The sequence below is a fragment of the Hoplias malabaricus genome, chromosome Y (assembly GCF_029633855.1).
Source record: "Hoplias malabaricus isolate fHopMal1 chromosome Y, fHopMal1.hap1, whole genome shotgun sequence".
Taxonomy (NCBI): domain Eukaryota; kingdom Metazoa; phylum Chordata; class Actinopteri; order Characiformes; family Erythrinidae; genus Hoplias; species Hoplias malabaricus.
In genome coordinates, this window is record NC_089820.1 from 36913737 (window position 1) to 36939544 (window position 25808).

General features: G+C 40.1%; 1 protein-coding gene across 1 annotated transcript in view; it reads right to left on the reverse strand.

Annotated features, from left to right (window-relative positions):
• The window catches only part of LOC136679069 (otogelin-like), a 509929-nt gene that overhangs the window by 17565 nt on the left and 466556 nt on the right, over nucleotides 1-25808 (reverse strand). Inside the window, exons 54-57 of the mRNA XM_066657350.1 lie at nucleotides 25512-25631; nucleotides 25284-25329; nucleotides 23868-23939; nucleotides 22190-22269 (exon numbers count right to left, since the gene is read on the reverse strand). Of these exons, the coding sequence (XP_066513447.1) occupies nucleotides 22190-22269; nucleotides 23868-23939; nucleotides 25284-25329; nucleotides 25512-25631 (318 nt within the window). The remainder of the gene's footprint in view (nucleotides 1-22189; nucleotides 22270-23867; nucleotides 23940-25283; nucleotides 25330-25511; nucleotides 25632-25808) is intronic.

Consider the following 25808-nt stretch of genomic DNA (forward strand, 5'->3'; position numbering starts at 1 on the left):
CGGGAGGGTTTACTACCTACTGACCAAGCCTCAAGTCTGTAGGCCTTACGGTTTGGGCTGTGCGATCGTTTGTAGTGCAGAAAAAGAACCGGAAGAATAATAATAAAAATAAAAATCCTAACAATTATAATAGGGTTTCAAGCACTTTGTGCTCGAACCCCTAATTAAAATCAGAACAAACACAATAGGGTTTCAAGCACTTCGTGCTCGAACCCCTAATAATAACAAATTAAAATCAGAACAAACACAATAGGGTTTCAAGCACTTCGTGCTCGAACCCCTAATTAAAATCAGAACAAACACAATAGGGTTTCAAGCACTTCGTGCTCGAACCCCTAAATATAGCCGCAAGCGACAATTCCCGGGGTCCAAGCTGGTATTCGCTGGTAGGAGAACAATGTGCTAGCATATGAGCTGTCCTGAGATAGTAGGGGCTTTTGGGGAAGTTTGTGTAGTGTTTGTAAGATGTTTTATTCATATGAGCTGTCCTGAGATAGTAGGGGCTTTTGGGGAAGTTTGTGTAGTGTTTGTAAGGTGTTTTATTCATATGAGCTGTCCTGAGATAGTAGGGGCTTTTGGAGAAGTTTGTGTAGTGTTTGTAAGATGTTTTATTCATATGAGCTGTCCTGAGATAGTAGGGGCTTTTGGGGAAGTTTGTGTAGTGTTTGTAAGGTGTTTTATTCATATGAGCTTTCCTGAGATAGTAGGGGCTTTTGGGGAAGTTTGTGTAGTGTTTGTAAGGTGTTCCATGCTGTTCTGGCATCTCTTTGGAAGTGTAGCATGAGATGGATGAGTAGCGGATGACAGACACAGTATAGAGCACAGAAGTCACTCTGGAGTTGCACTCTGGTTTCTCACCCTAATGTTCAGGACCCCCAAACAGCAGATATGATGTGGAGTGGCTTGTACTCGAGTCCGTTATCAGTGGACAGAAGACAATCTATGCTGGCAGGGTTTGGTTGTGGACTATTCTCTGTCCAGCAGTGATGCTGAGGGATTTACAACTCCAACACCTGAGTCATACCTGCGGTATGGGTGTCCTGACCATTGAAGAGCAGGCTGAAAGTGAGCAGTCTTTGCAGAGCAAGAGCATAGCATATGACATTTCCTGATACAGGAGCCACACTTTAAGATAGATTTTGTAGTGCTTTAAAATGTGATCCTTGGTGCTCTGGATTGTAAGAAGAAGGGGTAGTAGATAAGTGGGTGAATTTCTGGTCTGCAGACAGGTGAACATGGGGCTTGGGTTACAGAGACAGCCCAGAGCACAGAACTGAATCTGGAATTTCACCCTGGATTCTGACCCAATGTTCAGGACCCCACAAAGCAGATATGATTTGGGTGGTGGATAATTCTCAGCACTGCAGTGATAGTGACGTTGTGGTGATATGGCAGTGTGTGTAGTGCTCTTATGAGTGGATCAGAAAGAGCAGTGCTACTGGATAATTTTAAAACCTGTGTCCACTCACTGTCTACACAGTTACACACACATACCCTGTTGGTCCAGATTATAGATAAAAAAAGCAGAGACAGTAGATCATACATTTTCAGCATATCTGCTTTATAGGTGTCCTGACCATTGAAGAACATGTGAAAAGGAGCAATGAAAGTATGCAGAGCAAGAGGTGCACCCCTCTCTGTAGTTTTAGATCTACAAAGTGCTCTTGTGTACAGTGGAGCTGAAAACATGGACACTGAAAGTAAAATGAGGTGGTCATGATGGTATTGTTGATTTGTTTAGATCTGCTTTCAAATGTCTGTGTCCTCTGGCCCTCTCTGACTGGCAGGGGGAGGGGAGGGGGAGAGGTAACAGTCTGTGTGTGAGGAGGAGAAGGAGGGGCTGAGGGGGGATTCTGCATAGAGAGGATCTGCAGGATGAGATATAACAGACATATATTTGATCATGAACTAGTGCTTGGATCAAAAGCCAATATGGACATATGTGGTATCATGAGATTCATAAGAACCTGAATTTGAATAATTATCAACAAAGTGTGGAACTTTCATTACTGAGTGATTGCAGCCTCTGCTTAAATAGAGCTGTGCAGCTTGCCTTTGAAACACTGCATAAGAAACAGATATAACTCAAAAATGCATTAGTCATATGTTATGAAAATGCAAAAGCTCCTTTCCCATGGTCTTTGGAATATATCCGTCTCATCTTGCTGGTACTGCATCTCTAGGTGGCAGTGTAAACAATTAATAACCTATGCAACCAGTTGCTGTCTATTTGTAGCGCCCCCTTCCTGTGCAATGCGGGCATATTTACCAGAGTACTTCAGAGTAATGACATACATATGTGCACCAAGTTGTGTTTGATTTAGGTGAAGTTTGTTGTAGTTATAGCTCAAAGAGTGCATCGAGCCCCGCCCATGCATATTTGTTAAATTACTGCCACAACAGCGTGTCAAAAGTTCTACATTTTTTTGATAATTATTTACCTACAGTCTATACGGACTTCAAAAATACCAGTTGTTTATTGATAAGACAAATTTCCAGGGAGGAGTTCGAAATGCTCCATTTTCACATACGTGACTATTGTGGATAAACTATGCATTTATTGACAATAGTTGCAATTGCAAAGTTGTATGACACTATGCAAAGTATGCAATAAAGCAAACTGCTTGTCAATATGTTTATATTTCGCTGAGATATTCCATATTTTCCTATAGAAAATATGAATTGCGCCCCCTAGTGGCTATCGTAATGAAAATTGTTATGTGTTTAGGAAGTTCTGCCATGGTTATACTATGCAAGTGTCATGATGATAGGACCTTGTTAAGATCATGAAACAGCTGCTGAAATTTGATTGGTCGATGGCGGCAATGTTTTTTCGAATATGACATCATCGTCATAGAATCTAAGTCAGCTCATCACACACTACATGCATACCAATCGGCATGTCAATCGGACAATCCTGTGAAGCGTAACAATTTTTTTTGCTGTTATAGCACCCCCTAGGCTTGCAGTTGCACAGCCAAGTACTTATGGCTTCCAGCCCTTATAGGGATCAAGCATGTGAAGTATCATAACATTCGGAGAAAGCGTTTGTGAGTTATAGCTGTATTTGTGTGATTTTTGGAACACGAGCTCTACCCCTGTATTTGGGCGGAGTCTGGAAGCAAAGCAGTGATGAAATTCCAACTTTTTTTGGATAATTATTAAAGTTCAGGTTCTTAGGATTCTGCTGATACCACAGATGTCCATATTGGGTACATTTCCAGAGACTAGTTCGCGCTCAAAAATTTGTGCGATTTTACATATTATGCAAATTAGCTCAAAATCTAAGTAGGCGGAGCTTATGGGTTCTTGAGGCTTTTTTGTAGGGTCTGACCTGAGGAATCTGGGAAAAAAAGAATTTCGTCTCTACGCCACACGGGGTAGGAGATATAGGGAGCGACGCGTTCCGCGTCGCTATAGCGCCACCATCAGGCTGATTGGGTTGATTCTTTGCGCCTGAGTAGCGGGAGGGTTTACTACCAGTTGACCAAATGACAAGTCTGTAGGACCTACGGTTTGGGCTGCCCATCGCGTTTCATCGGAGAAAAAGAAGAAAAAATATAGCCGCAAGCGACAATTAACGGGGTTCTCGCTTAACAGGCCTGTTTGGAAGCAATAGGCCTACATCGCTGCCATGCTACCTTTAAAAGCATTTCTATAAGTAGAATCTTAAATTTGAACCCATTTGAGCAAAGTATGGAGTTAGAGATGTTCAAGTAAAACCTGTGATAAGCTGAAGAGGTTCATTTGCCATCATGAATCAAAATGTCAATTAATTCTATAATTACCTAGGGTCAGACTCATGTGAACGTTTTGGCACCAAGCTCAAGGGACTTGGTGAAAAATTCATAGACTTATTGACAAAAGTATGTTTTGCAAATTATGCAAATTAGCTCAAAATCTAAGTGGGCTGAGCTTTATGATCCAACAGCAAATTAGTTTGTCTTAAGCCAAGGAATAAGGGACAAAAAGATTTCATCTCTAGGCCTTACAGTGTAGGAGATATAGACCGCAATGCTTTTCCCTTTGCTATAGCGCCACCATCTGGCCAAAGAGTGTCATTTTCCTTGGCTGAGTCATTTCACACCTGCTGGATGTTGCTGCCAAGGGAGGTGTTTCTGGGCCTTATGGTCTTTGCTCCACATTGCATTTTGCATAATGTCTCAGAGCCACTGTAGTTCAACAGCACAATGTATAGTTTTAGACTGCCATCTGCTGGTGAGAAATAACTACTTTCACATATATTTAGCTCTGCCATGAATGCACATATTTGCCCTGTGAAGGTCTGGCGTCCCCTCCAGGGTGTATTCCCGCCTTGCGCCCGATGATTCCAGGTAGGCTCTGGACCCCCCGCGACCCTAAGTTGGATAAGCAGTTACAGATAATGGATGGATGGATGGATGAATGCACATATAGAAACATTTGAGCGTGTACTCCTATGTGGATATTTACCTAACATGGACATATGTGGTATTAGCTGAATCCTAAGGATCTGAACTTTAATACTGATCAAAAAATTGTTGCCTTGCGCCCAATGATTCCAGGTAGGCTCTGGACCCACCGCGACCCTGAACTGGATAAGCGGTTACAGATAATGAATGAATGAAAAAATTGTTGCACTTTTATTACTATGTAGCTTACAGGCCCCTCACAATAACACAGATCTAGCATGTATTCCACAAGTCAAATATTTGCAATATGTGTACACTAATATACACCTATAACTCAAAAACACTTTCCCCAAAAATTTTAAAACTTCACATGCTTGATCAGACTGAGGAGCAGATGTCATAATTAAGTTGGCGTGCCACTGCATTCCTAGATGGCGCTATAACATAAAAAAGCCAATTAAATCAGTTTTTGTCCAATTGTAGCGCCCCCTTTTGGTAAATTTTGATCATATTGTACATATTCCTTCAGGGTAGGACCATACATACGTCTGTCATGGTTGGTCTTGATTAGACTTAATTTGTTTGAGTTATAGCTAAAAGAATGTTTAAAGCTCCACACGCTTCAATTAATTGTTTTATTACAACAAAAGTTTGTCCAAATGTTGAACTTTTTTTGATAATTATTTACCTACAGACTCTGCAGATTCCAACAAGGTCAACTGTTTGGGAATATCGCAAAATTCCACGGACTAGTTCGAAAAGGTTCAATTTTGAACATTTGGAAGCTGAGAAAAAGCAAAGCATTTTTTGACAACACTTGCAAATACAAAGTTGTTAGGCCCTCTGCAGAGTATAAAAAGAAGCAAACTGTGTGTCAATATGCTTAATTTTCACAGAGATATATAATATTTTCTTGACATAGCGCCCCCTAGTGGCTATCGTTATGACAATTTTTCAACTCTTAGGGAGGCCTACCAGGGACATACCAGTCAAATCCCATGATGATTGGACCTTGTTAAGGTTGTCAAACAGCTGATGACAGCTGATTGGTCGATGACAATCACAATTTTGCTCGAATCGAGTTGTCCTTAATTTTCCCTCTACAGCCTTGCCCATAGAAGCAGCATGCCAAGCGGCGGTCCGATCCGCCTTACGGATGCTGAGATATAAACTTGAAGCATTTACAGCGCCCCCTATATGAATATTGGCTTCTCCTTTGACAAGCTACCTCAGAATCATGTCTGAAAGTAGAATATGAAATGTAAACACATTTGAGTAAACCATGAGTTTGTTATAGATTTTTAAGTAAAACATAAAATAAGCCGAAGAGGTTCATTTGCATATGGCGGCCATCTTGAATCGAAATTTCAACGTTTTTTTGATAATTATTAAACTACAGGCCCCTGCGAACATTTTGACACCAAGCTCAAGAAAATTGGACAAATATCCACGGAGGAGTACACAAAAGTAGGTTTTGCAAATTATGCAAAATAGCAAAAAATCTAAGTAGGCGGAGCTTAGTGGTTGTATGTACCTTTGTGATTCGGCAGGACCCAAGGAATCAGGGAAAAAAAGATTTCGTCTCTACGCCACACGGGGTGGAAAATCTTTTAATGAAAGCGTTTTCCTTCGCTGTAGCGCCCCCTTGAGGCCAATTGGGCTGATATTTTGCGCCTGAGTAGCGAGACCGACTACTACCTATTGACCAAGTCTCAAGTCTCTAGGCCTTACGGTTTGGGCTGTGCGATTCGTTTTATGGCAGAAAAAGAAAAAGAATAAATATAGCCGCAAGCGGCGATTTACGGCTTCCTCGCTGTCCATGCAATGCATTTGCTTACTTTTGCCACTTTGAGATCATACACAACATTGCATACTCACTGCTGACTTAGGAGATCCAAAATTTCTGATTTTGATCTGTCTGTGAGCCTCAAGCACCATTGCTAAGCATTATGAGATGGGTGGTGGATTATTCACAGTGCAACACTGCCATCTGGTGGTGATGTTTTGTACTGGACCTTATAGATCAAACCAAGCAGTGCTGTTGGAGCTTTACCCACATACATTTGAACATGAACTACAATCTGAATTATGACCTGATATGCACATATCAGCAGAATCACAAGAACCTGAACCTTAATGATTATTAAAATAATGTGGAATTCCATTACTGCATGGCATCCAGATGCTACTAAAAGAGGTCTGTGACTTGCCTTAAAAATATCACACATGAACAGCTGTAACTAAAAAATGCTTTTGTCAAATGTTATGAAACGTCACAAGCTTCTTTCATATGTGCTCCAAAACAAATCATTACATTTTGTTAATAATAAGATAAGATAAGATAATCCTTGGATGATGGGCTCCCAGCCCTCTTCACTGCACAGTGTGTATCAGTCTGTCACTGCCTGAGAGACAGTGGGTAGCACCGACCTCAGTATAACCCATGCATCACTACTTACAACATATACACAATAAGTATGTATGTATATGCTATACAGGTACACATATACAGCTTGTGTATATATATATATATATATTCATATGTTACATCAATTTGTAAATGTTGGAAAAATATATATTTGAATTATTATTTTTATTATTAACTACTGTTGTCTCTTAGTAAAGCTATTAGAATCTGTGAGAGCGAATGAGAGAGAGAGAGAGAGAGAGAGAGAGAGAGATAAGAGGCAGAGAGCATGTCAGAAGGAATAGGAGGGAAGGGGGGAAGGGGGACTCTTCAATAATGCCTTTGAATACATTGCTGAGAATAACTCACATATGTTTGACCGCGAACTAGTCTGTGCTTAATGACTTAATATGGACATATGTGGTATCAGCAGAATCACAAGAACCTGAACTTTAATAATTATCAAAAAAAAGTTGAAATTTCATTACTGCGTGGCATCCAGGCTCTGCTTAGCACTGGTGTGTAACTTGCATTCTAAACATGACACATAAAGAGCTGTAAGTCAAAAATGCTTTTGCCAAATGTTATGAAAAAACACAAGCTTCTTTCATATGTGCTTCAGAACAGATCAATACATTTTGTTGGTACTGCATCCATAGGTGGCGCTATAACAAATTAAAAAACATATTTTTAAGTAGTTTTTCCAATTCTAGCACCCCCTGTATGTGCATTTTGATCATAATTGATACACTTCTTCAGAGTCATACCATGCACATGTGTACCAATTTTGGTTTGATTTGAGTGAAGTTTGAATGAGTTATAGCTAAAAGAGTGCATTGGGCTCCGCCCACTTGTGTTCGTTGACGTATTGCAGCAACAGCGTGTCCAAATCTAAACATTTTTTTGATAATTATTTACCTACAGGCAATACACATTGCAATGAGACCAATTGTGTGTTGATAGGATCAAAACTCACGGACTAGTACGATAAATTCCATAATCACATACCTGACAACTGAAGAAAATCTATAATTTTTTTTTAAATACTTGCAATTGCAATATTGTTAGACACTACGTACAGTATATTATGAAACTATTAACATGTCGATAGGGTAAATTTTCACTGAGATATTCCATATTTCATGTTTAAAAAATAAATTGCGCCCCCTTGTGGCTATCAACACGAAAATTTTTCTGCAAATACTAAGTGTGTCCATGAACATACTATGCCAATGTCATGATGATTGGGCATTGTTAAGCCTGTCAAAAAAATGATGAAATAAAACTGAAATTTGATTGGCTGTTGACATCATTAAACGTGCCCGTATTGAGTCGTCCTTAATTTCCCATATGTAGGCATGCTCACTGAACCAGCATGCCAAATGTCAACTTAATTAGCCTTGTAGATGCTGAGATATTAGCCAAAAGACATTGCTAGCTATAACAGCGCCCCCTATAATATTTCAGGCAACAGCAAATGCATGCTACCTCAGAATCATGTCTAGAAGCAACGTGTGAAAGGTCATCAGATTTGAGTTAAGCATGAAGGAGTTACAGATTTTTAAGTAAAATTTGCAATTCACGGTACACATTCATTTGCATATGTCGGCCATCTTGTTTCGAAATGTCAGGATGTTTTTGATAATTATTGACCAGCTCACTCCTGTGAATGTTTTGACACCAAGGTCATGGGGATCAGAAAAAAATCCAGGGACTAGTTCGCGAAAATAGATTTTGCGAATTATGCTAATTAGCAAAAAATCTAAGTAGGCGGAGCTTAGTGGTTGTATGTACCTTTTTGATTCATCAGGACCCAAGGATCATGTAGAAAAAAAAATTTCATCTCTACGCCACACGGCGTGGAAAATCCTTTAATGAAAGCGTTTTTCTTTGCTGTAGCGCCCCCTTGAGGCCAAATACGCTGTTATTTTCCACGATCGTAGAGTGTGACCTTATTTATCTGGTGACCCAGTACCAAGTCTGTAGGCCTTACGGTTTGGGCTGTGCGATCCGTTTCAGGCGAAATTTGGGGGAAGAATAATAATAATAATAAATATAGCCGCAAGCGGCAATTAACGGGGTTCTCGCTTAACAGGCCTGTTTGGAAGCAATAGGCCTACATCGCTGCCATGCTACCTTTAAAAGCATTTCTATAAGTAGAATCTTAAATTTGAACCCATTTGAGCAAAGTATGGAGTTAGAGATGTTCAAGTAAAACCTGTGATAAGCTGAAGAGGTTCATTTGCCATCATGAATCAAAATGTCAATTAATTCTATAATTACCTAGGGTCAGACTCATGTGAACGTTTTGGCACCAAGCTCAAGGGACTTGGTGAAAAATTCATAGACTTATTGACAAAAGTATGTTTTGCAAATTATGCAAATTAGCTCAAAATCTAAGTGGGCTGAGCTTTATGATCCAACAGCAAATTAGTTTGTCTTAAGCCAAGGAATAAGGGACAAAAAGATTTCATCTCTAGGCCTTACGGTGTAGGAGATATAGACCTCAATGCTTTTCCCTTTGCTATAGCGCCACCATCTGGCCAAAGAATGTCATTTTCCTTGGCTGAGTCATTTTACACCTGCTGGACCTTGCTGCCAAGGGAGGTGTTTCTGGGCCTTATGGTCTTTGCTCCACATTGCATTTTGCATAATGTCTCAGAGCCACTGTAGTTCAACAGCACAATGTATAGTCTTAGACTGCCATCTGCTGGTGAGAAATGACTACTTTCCCATATTTTTAGATCAGCCATGAAAGCACATACAGAAAGATTTAAGCATGTACTCCTATGTGGATATTTACCTAACATGGGCATGTACGGTATCAGCTGAATCCTAAGGATCTGAACTTTAACAAAAAATTGTTGCACTTTTATTACTATGTAGCTTACAGGCCACTCCCAATAACACAGATCTAGCATGTATTCCTCAAGTCAAATATAAGCTATATGTGTACACTAATATACACCTATAACTCAAAAATGCTTTCCCCCAAAATTTTAAAACGTCACATACTTGATCAGACTGAGGACCAGATGTCATAATTAAGTTGGGGTGCCACTGCGTTCCTAGATGGCGCTATAACATAAAAAAGCCCATTTAATCAGTTTTTGTCCAATTGTAGCGCCCCCTTTTGGTAAATTTTGATCATATTGTACATACGTCTTCAGGACAAGACCATACATACTTCTGTCACGTTTGGTCTTGATTGGACTTAATTTGTTTGAGTTATAGCTAAAAGAATGTTTAAAGCTCCCCACACTTCAATTAATTGTTTTATTACAACAAAAGTTTGTCCAAATGTTGAACTTTTTTTGATAATTATTTACCTACAGACTCTGCAGATTCCAACAAGGTCAACTGTTTGTGAATATCGCAAAATTCCACGGACTAGTTCGAAAAGCTTCAATTTTGAACATTTGGAAACTGAGAAAAAGCAAAGCATTTTTTGACAACACTTGCAATTACAAAGTTGTTAGGCCCTCTGCAGAGTATAAAAAGAAGCAAACTGCGTGTCAATATGCTTAATTTTCACAGAGATATATAATATTTTCTTGATATAGCGCCCCCTAGTGGCTATCGTTATGACAATTTTTCTGCTCTTAGGGAGGCCTCCCAGGGACATACCAGTCAAATCCCATGATGATTGGACCTTGTTAAGGTTGTCAAACAGCTGATGACAGCTGATTGGTCGATGACAATCACAATTTTGCTCGAATCGAGTTGTCCTTAATTTTCCCTCTACAGCCTTGCCCATAGAAGCAGCATGCCAAGCGGCGGTCCGATCCGCCTTACGGATGCTGAGATATAAACTTGAAGCATTTACAGCGCCCCCTATATGAATATTGGCTTCTCCTTTGACAAGCTACCTCAGAATCATGTCTGAAAGTAGAATATGAAATGTAAACACATTTGAGTAAACCATGAGTTTGTTATAGATTTTTAAGTAAAACATAAAATAAGCCGAAGAGGTTCATTTGCATATGGCGGCCATCTTGAATCGAAATTTCAACGTCTTTTTGATAATTATTAAACTACAGGCTCCTGCGAACATTTTGACACCAAGCTCAAGAAAATTGGACAAAAATCCACGGAGGAGTACACAAAAGTAGGTTTTGCAAATTATGCAAAATAGCAAAAAATCTAAGTAGGCGGAGCTTAGTGGTTGTATGTACCTTTTTGATTCGGCAGGACCCAAGGAATCAGGGAAAAAAAAGATTTCGTCTCTACGCCACACGGGGTGGAAAATCTTTTAATGAAAGCGTTTTCCTTCGCTGTAGCGCCCCCTTGAGGCCAATTGGGCTGATATTTTGCGCCTGAGTAGCGAGACCGACTACTACCTATTGACCAAGTCTCAAGTGTCTAGGCCTTACGGTTTGGGCTGTGCGATTCGTTTTATGGCAGAAAAAGAAAAAGAATAATAATAATAATAATAATAACAAATTAAAATCAGAACAAACACAATAGGGTTTCAAGCACTTCGTGCTCGAACCCCTAAAAAAATCAGAACAAACACAATAGGGTTTCAAGCACTTCGTGCTCGAACCCCTAAAAATCAGAACAAAAACAATAGGCTTCCTTTGCACGTTGTGCTCGGAAGCCTAATAATAATAATAATAACAAATTAAAATCAGAACAAACACAATAGGGTTTCAAGCACTTCGTGCTCGAACCCCTAAAAAAAAAAAAAAAAAAAGCGGAAAAAACGGAACAAAAACAATAGGGCTCCAGCACTTGCAGTGCTTGGACCCCTAAAAAAGCGGAAAAACCGGAACAAAAACAATAGGGCTCCAGCACTTGCAGTGCTTGGACCCCTAAAAAACCGGTACAAAAAAACAATAGGGTTCTACGCACTGAGTGCTTGAACCCTAATGACTAGGAATGACGGCACGACTGGGATAGGAAACAAACAATACCAAAATCTTGTAACAAGCATTGTGTGTGGTTATTCTTCTGAAGAAAAACTCTGGTGTGTTTAGATATTGCTAAAGAAATAATAGATATGTGGAAATGTTCATATTAAAAGACATTTAAAAATCCTCATGAGCAAGTGAAACAGAAAAAAGCCAGAACATGATAGGTATATAAAATATATGCATTATTGAAAAAATGTTTGGTCGTTAGCTTGTTGCTAGCCACAATGATAATCTGGGCAGAGACCTTCATATTCGTCTCTATGTCAAATAATCAAATCAAAGGATTTAGGTTGAAATATTCTCATGTATTGATTCATTGTTTATTTCGAGTTGAATATGCTTGAAGTATAGCTTTACTGAACAAAGCACTGCATCATGCATTTCTTTCTTCTTTTTTTTTAAATGGAAAATTGACTGACTCCCAGATTCAAGAATCCGAGCTAAGAACTACAACTCCCAGCAAGCTGTGTGGGTGACCTCAGAAGTACATGCACACAATCAGTGCAGCAGAGCTAAAGCAAATACGCACATTGTCTGCTTGTGCTGTAACAATCTATCTGATACACAAAGACCATTTAAAAAAAGAAAATATTTGGCCAAACGTGGTTTATGCATATTGCTTTTCTTGTTTGTTGAGATATCTAATCATGTATACACTATTTGCAATGTCTGAATGGATTTTGGGAGGGAGAACAGAGAGAGTGTTGGTAAAAGAGTGAATGGGAAATCTAGTTATATTCAGCATTTATTTTAACATAGCCTAATACGAAAAGAGCCATCAAGATAGGACCATATGTGAGCTCTTGCAGATCTTTCTTAAATATTTCTTAATTGAAATTTAAATTTAACCTGTCACATGATTAGAAAGCATGATATGACATCACTACTGGTCGTACAGTGTCTGTAAGTGTCACAATGAAAAGAAAATCTAGCAGAGCTTCTAGCTAGAGGAATAAGTTCTGTCACCATGCACTATGGTCACACAGCTTGTGGAAAGCAACTGTAGAACCTGGTTCTGAAACCTTCAGCCACCTAGAAAGTGTAAGATTGTAATGGTGTATGTAATTGTGACACATCTGCTTCACCGGGGTAAACACTCACTAACACTGCACATGTTGCATGGTTAGGTAAAACAAACCTTTTGGAAGCTGCTGTTTGTTACAACTAATGTTCTAAATACTGCCACCTGCTTTACCAGAGGGGAATGTAATGAATACAAGTGGTTATGGGCCAACTAGGCTTTAAATTGCTCCATGAGGAAAATTATACATTTTACTACAGGAAAAAGTTTTTAAGTAATCCAGTCAAAATTTACTTCTTTTTTCTATAGCAAATTTGTAATAATAATAAAGAATTTAACTGAGGACATTCTAATAGGTAATTTCACCAATTTAATCAGCGTGTGAATTTGAATCTAGGCCGTTAAGATGACTAATAGATAGGTTGCTCCACTTGTGGCTGGAGGCTTTTTTTGTTTTTTCTTTACACCATTTGGTTTAGGATCAATATGCAATCAAACATGAAACACACCAAATGAATCAGCCACTGGATTCAAACCCAAGTCTTTTGGTCCAGCACTAACAGTGTGCACCACACAATTCCTTACGCTTTTCTCATGCTATTTTAAACTTATTGATCCAGATTTTGCAATATTACTTCCCTTTCTGTTTAACTGTGTACCTTAATAAAAAAATAAAACTCTAAATAAAATAAAACTTGAAGATTTCTGCATGGACGTGTTCATCTCACCATTCCTGATAATCCAGCATAGCTCATCAAGGAAGATGACAGGAATGAAAATGGAACTGTTGCTTCTTCTACTAACTGTATGGAATACATGTGCTGCAGTTCCCATCTCAGATGAGGAAAATGTATTTCAGAACTTATTCAAATTAACAAGACAGACATTATTCCCAGGACAAAATGTCTGCATCCCTCATCCAGTCAGTGTATCTGCTGCTATAGCCTGCAGATACACTGCCACATGCAATTTCTGAATGCGATACATGTGCTTTGCTTCACACAAACATCCCTTTAGTTAACATAAGTTCCTGTCATAACATTACACAACCACGAACCACACAGTGTTGTACACCAGGTTTACCCACATGTGATCAGTTATATGCTCCAGCTCATAATGTAACTGACATAATTACTCCTTTTAGGTTCCCTTTTAAGTTCCTGGTGCTTCCAGATCCTGTTTAGGTAAAGATCAATCCTTGTGTGAAGTTGTAAACCCCTTTTAAAGATGTGTGCCACTTACAAACCACTTAGATCATTGCCACTTAGATCAGTCTGAGATTCAGCCTGTGACCAGATCATTCTGAGATCAATCTGAGGATCAACCAAAGTGCTCAATAAGCAGCATTATATCCAGACTAGTATCCTCTCTTCACTTTGAAACCACCAGAAGACAAGTTTACAACACATGTCATATGCTGGTGTTTGTCCAAATCATTCATTCATTCATTCATTCATTGTATGTAACCGCTTATCCAATTCAGGGTCGCAGTGGGTCCAGAGCCTACCTGGAATCATTGGGCGCAAGGCAGGAATACACTCTGGAGGGGGCAGCAATCCTTCACAGGGCAACACAGACACACACACACACACACATTCACTCACACACTCACACATACAGACACTGAGTCGCCAATCCACCTACCAACGTGTGTTTTTGGACTGTGGGAGGAAACCGGAGCACCCGGAGGAAACCCATGCGGACACGGGGAGAACACACCAACTCCTCACAGACAGTCACCCGGAGCGGAAATCGAACCCACAACCTCCAGGCCCCTGGAGCTGTGTGACTGTGAGGTAGTGACCTGCTGCGCCACTGTGCCGCCCTGGTCCAAATCAAATCAAATTAAATTTATTTGTATGGCGCTTTTTACAACTGATGTTGTCACAAAGCAACTTCACAGAATTACGGTAAGACAAAGTTTTGACATGAAATGTAAAATTGTAAAGAATGTAAAAATCCCCCAAGTGAGCAAACCAAGGGCGACAGTGGTAAGGAAAAACTTCCTCAGCTGAGGAAGAAATTTTGGGAGGAACCAAGGCTCACAAGGGGTGACCTATCCTCCTCTGGTCAGTCTACTGGTAATAATAGTTAGGAGTCAGTGAAAACTTCAGTGTAAGGTGGGCAGCTCCAAGGCACTTGATTGTGACTGGAGCGTGGGTGTCCAGCCGGACAGTCGTTTACTCGGAAAAAGGTAAAGGGATGGAATTAGTTTTAATCTGTATGGTAAAGCAGAAAATGTGAACATTTCCAGAGTGTGGCTAATGACTCTGGCAGATCAGACTATGACAGCTTTATCTAAAAGGAGAGAACCAGAAGGAAACACAGATGCGGCAGCATCCTGAAACACTGGCATTCCTCTGCTCCACCATCAATAACCTGACTGATCACGTGAAGCCGTAGGACAACAGCACCAGCATCTCAGTTTGCTGTAAGTCCCTGTGTGTATGGACACCCTGGACATGCACACAGGGAGAGCATTAACTACCAAAAGCTAAACTAAACAAATGGGTTTTTAGCCTAGATTTGAGTCCTGAACATTTTTTTGTGTTTTCTGAGATCCAAGGTCAACGCAGCCGTCTACCAGGAAGTTTTACAGCACTTCATGCTTCCTGCTGCTGACCAACTTTATGGAGATGCAGATTTCATTTTCCAACCAGACTTGACACCTACACACAGTGCCAAATGTACCAGTAACTGGTTTAAGGACCATGGTATCCCTGTTCTTAATTGGCCAGCAAACTCACCTGACCTTAACCCCATAGGAAATCTATGGGGTATTGTGAAGAGGAAGATGCAATACACCAGACCCAACAATGCAGAAGAGCTGAATGCCACTATCAGAGTAACCTGGGTTCTCATAACACCTGAGCAGTGCAACAAACTGATCGACTGATATTTCTGTACTTATTTCTGTTTTTACAACTTACTAACCATCCATAAATCTATCTTATAGATTGTCTCTGCAGGTATATTTATTACAGAGGCACTAAAACTGCCACTGGACCCTGGAGTAACATTTCTGGTGTAAGATACTAAAATCAACAAAAAGCGGTAAGTACCTGCAATTCCATGGCTACTACTGGCTGTTTGCCTGCTCAGTGTGGCATGTTCAGTTTAACCCCCTTTTCCCCCTCTAGCGATAATGATAGTGGTTGTGTTTGTGCTAAGTGTCAGCTAGTTAGCTCTCTGGTGGATAAAGTGGACCAGCTAGAAGTGCGCATCCGAAGCTTATTATTATCAAGGGATAAACAGCGAGATTCAATTCTAGCAACTCTGGGTGCCTTAGGGAGAGTTGGCACCCCCTCGACTCCGGTTTTAGAGTCCTCACAGCGGGGTGAATGGGTGACATCTCGGTGACATAGCCGGAAAGCTAAGGCTGATGCTAACGCTGAGGCCAAAGCTAGCCCACCGGGACACCACGCTCCTCCGATTCACGTGTCAAACAGGTTTGCCCCGCTCAGCGAAGCACCCGCTGAGGAGCCTGTTAAGAGTGCTCTGGTTATAGGTGACTCTATTGTTCGACACGTGAAATTAGCTACTCCTTTAGGGGCGCCAGCAGTAACAGTTAGCTGTTTATTGGGAGCCAGAGCGCCGGATATTAATGACAACCTTAGACTGTTAGCTAATAGGAGATATTCGAGGATAGTCATTCATGTAGGGGCCAATGATATTCGTCTGCGGCAGTCTGAGGTAACTAAGGGTAATATTAGAGAGGTGATTAAACTGGCCCAGATGATATCCGATGCCGTAATCTGCTCTGGTCGCATCCTAATACGGCGCAGCGCTGAAACCTACAGCAGACTTTCGGCGTAAAACTGCTTGATGTCCAAGTGGTGTTCCGAAAATCAAGTGGGCTTTATAGACAATTGGTTACATTTCAAGGGCAAGCCTGGTCTTATAGGTAGGGATGGTATCCACCCCACGCAGGAGGGTGCTGCCTTACTTTCTTGCAGCATAGCACATAGTCTTTTAGTTAGTCAGCAGAGTAGTGTAGACAGCTGCTGACAATCCAGAGCCGGGACCAGGCCGCAGACAGACAGGCTAAACCGACCGTCTGCGAACTGCCTTGAGGCGTCACCTAGGTTCAACTGTATTGAGACTGTCTTTCCCCCGAACTAAATGTAAAAGTAGAAAAACTAAATCAGCCTCTTTCAGCAACCTAATCAATATTAAATCATACACATATGGTTGCAGCAACACCTCAGAACTAAAATTTGGGTTACTCAACATAAGATCTAAACTCAAAAGCAATCATCCTAAATAATATCATAAGTGATCATAAATTCAACGTTTTCTGTCTCACGGAAACGTGGGTTAGACCAAATCAATATTCAGCACTAAATGAAGCCACCCCCCTAGGCTATAATTATGTACATAGCCCAAGATTATAAGGCAAAGGAGGTGGAGTATGTGTAGTTTACCAAAATACCCTAGAAATTAGTCCTAAACAATGTGACACCTTCCCTTATTTTGAGGTTCTCTCCACCATTATTACAAATCCGGTCACAAAAAAGGACGTTATTATGTCATGTTATTATGTCAACATTTACAGACCACTAGGACCTTACTTAGAATTTATGAAAGAATTCAGCGATTTTGCTGCAAACCTAGCAATCATAAAGTTATAATTGTAGGAGATTTCAATATCCATTTTGAGAAGGAAAGTGACCCACTAAAAAAGGCATTTACCTCAATCTTAGACTCTATTGGTATTACTCAAAATGTAACAGAGCCTACACACTACTGCAGTCACACTTTAGACTTAGTTCTGGCACTAGGTCTTAACCTCGACAAAATTAATATCTTACTGCAATCCTTAGCAATCTCCAACCATTACCTAATTTCATATGAGCTACGTCTTAGCCATAATATATGTAAGACCCCTCGCTATTCTGCAAAGCGTATAATAAAACAATCTACCGCCCTACAATTTATAGAAAACCTCCCAGAAATATCAACACCAGTTCCCACTCCATCAGACCCAATGGAGCTAGATGTACTAACTGACTATATAGAAAATACCTGTCAATCTACTTTAGAAAAGGTAGCACCACTTAAACATAAAAGTATAAGACAGAAAAAGCTCGCACCATGATATAATGATAAAAGCCGTACTTTAAAACGAACATCACGGAAACTAGAGCGGAAATGGCGATCAACCAAGCTGGAAGTGTTCCATTCTGCCTGGAAGGACAGCCTTATAGAGTATAGAAATGCTCTCACTAAAGCTCGCTCAGCATATCTGGCCTCGCTGATCTCCAATACTGTTTAGTGTGTTTTCCAGAACTACAAAAAATCAAGCAGGATCCAACTAATTCCAGCAACAGTATCCCTATTGGTGCTTCTTGACCTCAGCGCAGCCTTCGATACAATAGACCAGAATATTCTCCTAGAAAGGTTAGGAAAGGTTAATTCCAACAATGGTTGGAATTACAGGGACAGCCCTATTATGGTTCAAATCTTACTTAAGGGAATGTTATCCATTCGTAAAAGTAAACAATCTAAATTCAAATCATTCTAAAGTAAGATTTGGAATTCCGCAAGGCTCTATTTTCGGACCACTATTATTTACATTATACATGTTACCACTAGGCACAGTTATAAGAAACCATGACATTAACTTTCACTGTTACGCAGACGACACGCAATTGTATATTTAAGCGAAGCCCGATGACAAACACAGATTAAAGAAAATAGAGGACTGTGTAAAAGACGTGAAAGGCTGAATGTTGCGTAACTTCCTCCTTCCAAACAGCAACAAAACAGAGGTCCTGCTTTTGGGTCCGAAGGTGGCAAGAAATATATTATCAGATTTAATTTTAAATCTCGCTGACTTTCCAGTTAAACCTGGTTCAGCAGCAAAAAATCTTGGTGTCATAATTGACCCTGATTTATCATTTGATCAACACATAGGCAGTATCACTAGGGCAGCTTTTTTACATCTTCGCAATATTGCTAGGATTAGAAATGCCTTATCCCTGTAGGACGTAGAAACATTAGTACATGCCTTTATTACTTCAAGGCTTGACTACTGTAACACACTACTGTCAGGATGCACCATATATATATATATCAGTGGCGGATGCTGGTCTTTCAAGGAGGGGAAGCTCAATTTCGGCCTACATCATAAAATGTGTCGGTTTATTTATCTGTCGTACCAACAAGGCGTCTTTTCCAGGGACTTGACTAGTGTCCTCTCTAGTGCCTTAAGGAGGCATACAGCTGCTCCCCCCTCCCCCCTCTGGGTGGATCTGACCATAACTTGGTCAACCTTAGTTCAAAGTATGTGCCTCAGGTGAAGAGTCAGCCTGTGACCATGAGGACAGTGAGGAGATGGTCAGTGGAGACTTCTGAAGTGCTGCAGGACTGCTTTGAGACCACAGACTGGACAGCACTCTATAAGCCTCATGGAGAGGACATTGACAGGCTCACAGAGTGCATCACAGATTACATCAACTTCTGTGTAGAATCCACTGTCCCAACTAGGACTGTTAAATGTTACCCAAACAACAAGCCGTGGGTAACAAAAGACATTAAAGCACTCCTCAACAAGAAGAAGAGGGCTTTCAGAGCTGGAGACCGGGAGGAGGTGAGAACGATTCAGAGGGAACTGAAGAGAACCATCAGGGAGGCTAAGGAAAGATACAGGAGGAAGCTGGAGTGGAAACTCCAGCAGAACAAAATGAGGGAGGTCTGGAGTGGTATGAGGACCATCTCTGGCTTAAGGTCCAGCAACAACAGGGGAGTAGAGGGCAGTGTGGACAGGGCCAACGAGTTAAATTTGTTTTTTAACAGATTTGACACTGTGAGCCCTGATCTCCCCCTCCCTGACTCCTCTGCTGTCGGGCCTCAACAGCCCACTCCACTCCCTCCCCTTCCTGATAGCCTCACCCCCTCCTGTGATAGTCCACGTCACACCTCCTCTCCTCCCCCACCAGGGACCTCTACAGTGAATCTCACAGCTGACCAGGTGAGAAGACAGCTACAGAGACTCCACACAAACAAGGCTGCAGGCCCTGATGGTGTTCCCCCCAGGGTGCTTAAAGCCTGTGCCACCCAACTTTGTGGAGTCCTGCAGCATGTCTTCAACATGAGCCTGAGTCTCCAGAGGGTCCCGGTGATGTGGAAGACGTCCTGCATTGTTCCTGTGCCAAAGACTCCGCGGCCCAGTGACATCAAGGACTACAGGCCGGTGGCACTGACGTCCCACATCATGAAGACCATGGAGAGACTTGTCCCATGGTCCAGCCACTTCTAGACCCCCTCCAGTTCGCCTACCAGCCTCGTCTGGGGGTTGAGGATGCCATCATCTACCTGCTGAACCGAGCGTATGCTCTCCTGGATAAGCCAGGCGGCACTGTGAGGGTCATGTTTTTTGACTTCTCCAGTGTGTTTAACACCATTCAGCCTGCTCTTCTGGGAGACAAGATGAACGTGATGCAGGTTGACGCCCCCCTCGTGTCCTGGATTGTTGACTACCTTGACTGGCAGACCACAGTATGTACGTCTGCAGCACTGTGTGTTAGACAGAGTGGTCAGCAATACTGGAGCCCCACAGGGAACCTCTCTCCCTTCCTCTTCACCCTCTACACCACTGATTTCAACTACTGCACAGAGACTTGCCACCTCCAGAAGTTTTCTGACTCTGCACTTGTTGGATGTATCAGCAGGGGTGATGAGGATGAGTACAGAAGACGGTGAACGACTTTGTTGCATGGTGTGAGCTGAACCATCTGCAGCTCAACGTGACAAAGACAAAGGAGCTGGTGGTGGACCTGAGGAGGGACAAAACGCCGGTGACCCCTGTGTCCATCAGGGGGGTCAGTGTGGACATTGTGGAGGACTATAAATATCTGGGCGTACACATTGACAATAAACTGGACTGGGCTAAAAACACTGACGCCCTTTACAAGAAGGGCCAAAGTCGTCTCTATTTTCTGAGGCGTCTGAGGTCCTTCAACATCTGCAGAACTATGCTGAGGATTTTTTATGAGTCAGTTGTGGCCAGTGCCATCCTATATGCTGTTGCATGTTGGGGCAGCGGGTTGAAGGTGGCAGATGCCAACAGACTTAATAAATTGATCCGTAGAGCCAGTGAGGTTGTGGGTGTAGAGCTGGACTCGCTGACGGCAGTGTCTGAGAGGAGGATGCTGTCTAAACTGCAGGCTATTATGGATAATGGCTCCCACCCTCTTTATCACATGGTAATGAGACACAGGAGCAAGTTCAGTGCAAGACTCATTCAGCCAAAATGCACTACAGAGCGCCACAGGAGGTCATTCCTACCAGTGGCTACCAGATTTTATAACTCCACACTTAAAGCACGACATCTTTCACATGTACAGTAATAACAATAGAACAATTTTTTTAATTATGAGTGTAACAACTCAAATGTGCAATACTCTTACTGCTGTATACAGTATATCTGTATTTATTATTATAGATGTGTACATAATGTAAATTTCCTTTTGTGTTAAATTTTTATTAGAGTGTTTATTCTTTTACAACGGTTGCTACTGTAATAATTGCAATTTCCCCCTGGGATCAATAAAGTATTTCTGATTCTGAATCAGTGGCCAGCAGAGCTAGGCTGCTTAAACGGCCTTGGCCCATGTGAAGTGTGCCCGCCTGTGCTCCCACGGATCTTTACACCAAAGGATCGCTGATTCGCTCATTTCGCTGTCAATCAAAAAGATATTCAGCCTCAGACAGATCATCCAATCATCATGCAGAAGCTAAGCGTCCGGGCCAGTCGTAGCCAGCCCACTGCCCCTTAGACCCCCAGAGACGCTGAGCGTCTGATAGGCGGGACAAAGCCCAGCTTTGGGCTCGTCTCGTTTCGCTGCCCTTCGCTGCTTCGCTATTGAACTCTGTGGACGCTCAGCGTCCACTGTTTAAAGCACTGTGAAACTGCGGGAATGATTGAGAGGAAAGCTGCGTCTTTACCAGTGATAAGAAGCAGATTCTGAACAAATGTTGAGCGCGCTGTAGTGCATATTTATTCAATGAAATGTACACACAACAGTATGTATTTGATCACTTACTTTTTTACATTTTAGGGGAAGCTGAGCTTCCCTTGCAGTCTTAGAGCAATCGCCACTGATATATATATATATATATATATATATATATATATATATATATATGATATATATATATATATGATATATATATATATATATATATATATAGTAAAACTCTAGAAATTACTTAGTCAGGCAATGAGGATGAATAGTATATATAAATTACAGTTGCAAAAACTGGCTAGACCTATGCATTTTTAAAAATAAAATTCAATGTTAATGAGCATATTAGGAAGCAGTCTTAGTTTAAAAAAATCCCCAACTAGAATTCCCTTAGTAAAATATAGCCATTTCCACACCTTTGCAAATTGACTTATGTAAGCTGAAAAGACACACACATGAAAGATAAATGCCTGCAGTCAACTCACCGGTCTGTTGCTACGGCAATCGTTTTTCCGTATTGTCATTCTCACTGTCACCTTCTGACATGATTTTCCATCCTCTTTGCCTATTAGTCAGCAAAAGTGGTGAAATTCTATTAGCCTTACTGTGCCACATCATAGGCATTTCAAATATTTTAAACATACAAAGTTTACAAATTCTAAAAAAAAAAGAAATAATGAAAAGTTGGCTGTATTTAAACATAAATAAATATTTGGAATAATATATTGTACCCACAATAATTACTGAGGAATCATGAGGTGTAGATAAGCATTCTGATGTCAGAACTATACATAGTTAATATGATCATAATGCTTTCCCCACTTGGCTGCAAACTACGACGAGTTTTAGGGCCACGGTGTTGAAAAAGAAAAAAACAAGATTCAGAGAATAAAGTCTGAATTCTGTGAATATTCTCTGAATAATTCTGAGAAAAAATCTTGGAATAATTCTGAGAAAATTCTCAGAATAATTGGCTGCGTATAATTGGGCAGACACACAGTGTAATTGTGGAATGCAGTGTTTTGCTTAAGTCATGGTACAGATTTCAGGAATAAACTCTCAGTTCTATTCCATATTAGAACCAGATCGTGATTAGTATTTAAACCCTGAATCAGTGCACGAACCCATGGCATGTAGTTTCACATGATACAATTAATGATCACAAAAATGATTGATCCAGCGCGAGTGGAACTCCGAGTGCCCACGAGGCTCCATCGCGTTACGGCTCTGACTCGTACAATAAACTTATGCCTTATGCATCGCAGTCAGGGGCTGCACTGATGGGGTCATCATGTCGTGTGAATGTGTTTAATAAATAATTCTGTTCAATTATTCTTCACTGACTGCTTCTTTCACAACTTATTCATGGCACACAGACCTGTTAGTCTGACTGTCTACATATTAAAATAAATAATAACCCAAACAGTGTTTCTCTACATATTCTGATTATATTCTTGGAATTATACAGATCTTTTTTACTCAAATATTCTGAGATTTTTTCTCAGAATTATTTCTGACTTTCTGAATTTTCTCTGAATACTTTTTTTTTTCCTCAACGCTGCGGCCCTAAAACTCCGTCATAGCAAACATTTATCATCAACCTATATTTGTGATAAAAAAAAAAAGTGTTCTATAATGGACATACAAATATATCCCATCACCCCAAGCAAAACAAATAAAGCTATTGATTTTTTTTAATAATGCTACAGATATATAAACTATGAATCAGATTCAAAAGGAAGTAGATCTAGAAGTGCAAGTAGAGCTACAATCTAGAGCTAGTAAGCAGAGTAATAGCTTGGGTAATGTAGCATAAATATCATTGTGCCTTATCACCCAAAAGATTACTGGGCCCCATAAACACAGAGAATACATGCACACATATAAAAAATACAGTGGGTCTAACTCATGCAATAATTGTATCAACATTCACTATTTGGCCACTACCAACAGTACATTGTTGGCAATCAACAATGCACTGCCCAATTGCGCAAAATGGGGAAAGATTACAAAACATTTGAGCAATATTTAAAAAATTGATTAAAAAAGACATTTCAGTTATGAGCTCTTTTCAAAGCTATTTAGAGTCTTGTATTTTAATGGGGAAGTACATTGCTGGGAAACAACAATGTTGATGGGAAGCCTTATTGTCTTGCTGTGTACCTTGTTCACAGTTTGTGCTTATTGTGGGTTTCAGTGTGCTAACAGAGAAGGGGAAGGGTGTGTATCCAGTGCCTGAGGAGATAGGCACAGTGTTTTATATTCTGAATAATACAGGAAACTAACTCACCTGTATTTCACAATTGTTTGATTGAGGAACACAATGATAAAGTTCATCAAATTGAAAGGACAAACATTCATTTGCATGCAAACTTTTGGACTCAACAGATCAAATTATAAGCATTTATAATAGAGCAAAGAGCATTTAATTTTTTTTCATGTAAACATTCTACAACTATATAAAAAAATAGCACTTTTGCTAATTAATACTTTTGCACAGGGCACATTTAACATTTCTTCCCCTAGTAGACTAAATCCTGGAAATTTTGTTTTAAAATGTGTAAATACTGTAGAGAATATGAAAGTACTTAAAACTTCCATTCGAAAAACATTGGAACATTTAAAAGCTAAATACATAATGTGTGAGAACTGAGGAGACAAATTGCTATAATTTTGAAATCCTTGCTTGTTATATGATTTCAACTGTTGAAAAGCTCAGGGTCTCAGTTAGGTTTTTGTTTTATAATGAACCAGTTTTACTTCAGTGGGTGATAGGTTGGAATATTTAAGCACCTGGAAGCCATGCTGATGTAATTAATGTACAATGTGGACTGGCCTTTTTGTAATTAAATCAGCAATGTCTTTCCAGGAGAAAACAAACAAACAAACAAAAACATTCAGCATTAATAGTGCCTTCACAGATGTGCAAGTCACACATGCCAGGTGCACTAACCAACCCTAATACCATCAAGGATGCTGGCTTTTGAACTGTGCGTTTATGCGCACAGCTCAAAAGTCAGCATCCATGTTTACAACAGCAAGTGTCCTTAGTAAAGAAGTCCAGGAGCTAGTCCAGACCTGTCATGCACTGAAAAAACTATTATAAAATGATAAACACTATACCATAAACCTTGAAATGTTGAGCATCCGAGATCCTAAAACACTTGACCTTTAGCCTCTTTTTATTCAAGATATAACAGTGTACATAATGGTGGTATTTTAAAAATGATTACAGGAGCCCTTGAGCAAAACCATTACATATTTATTATTTTTGCAGTCAGTACTGCAGTAGTTGTGCAGTAGTAGGTGTACTAGTTAAATAGTGAATAATTCACTGTGATTTTTATATACAAATATTTTATAGTGTACAATAAAATCATCTGTAAAGGTTATATTAAAAACTATAATATATTTAAGAGAATTTTGCCAAAATATTAAGTGAAATAATGATAATTATAATCTATAACATCATATTATAAATATGATATAAATATAATCATATAATAAATTATAACATGTATTATAATAAATAATAGAATTATTAACTGAAAAGCACTACAGTGCAAGTTCATAACTCACAAGTTTTGCAGCATCCATCCATATAGGTCAGTACCGTCCCTCCAATCTATGAAAAGTGAATTTGTTAAGAACAGAGGACAACCAGCAACTGCTAGAAAATTAAACCATTTACAAACACATTATAGATCTGCATATATGTATGTGAGATGCAGAATGCAAATGAAAGCTCATCAAAAAAAATTCAGCCATTTGATTTTAGCTTAGCAGACAGAATTTATATTAATTTACCTTAAAGCATTCTGTTTCATTGAAGGGGGGGCAGCTGTAGGAGTAGGATACCAGCACTGGTCCAGACTGTGTGTCTAAACAGTCATAGTGCATGCAGTCAGACAACCAGCTCTTCCCTGGCTGCAGGATGAACACATTACACTAATTCATTATTCAGTTATTACAAACAGAATGCCATTACATAGCACAGCCAGGTGATGTATTCTCCATCTAAAATACCATAATTTTATTCATTACAACATGACCTAATTCTCCTGGAAATTAGTTGTTTTTCTTTGTATGACTGTGCTAAATTTG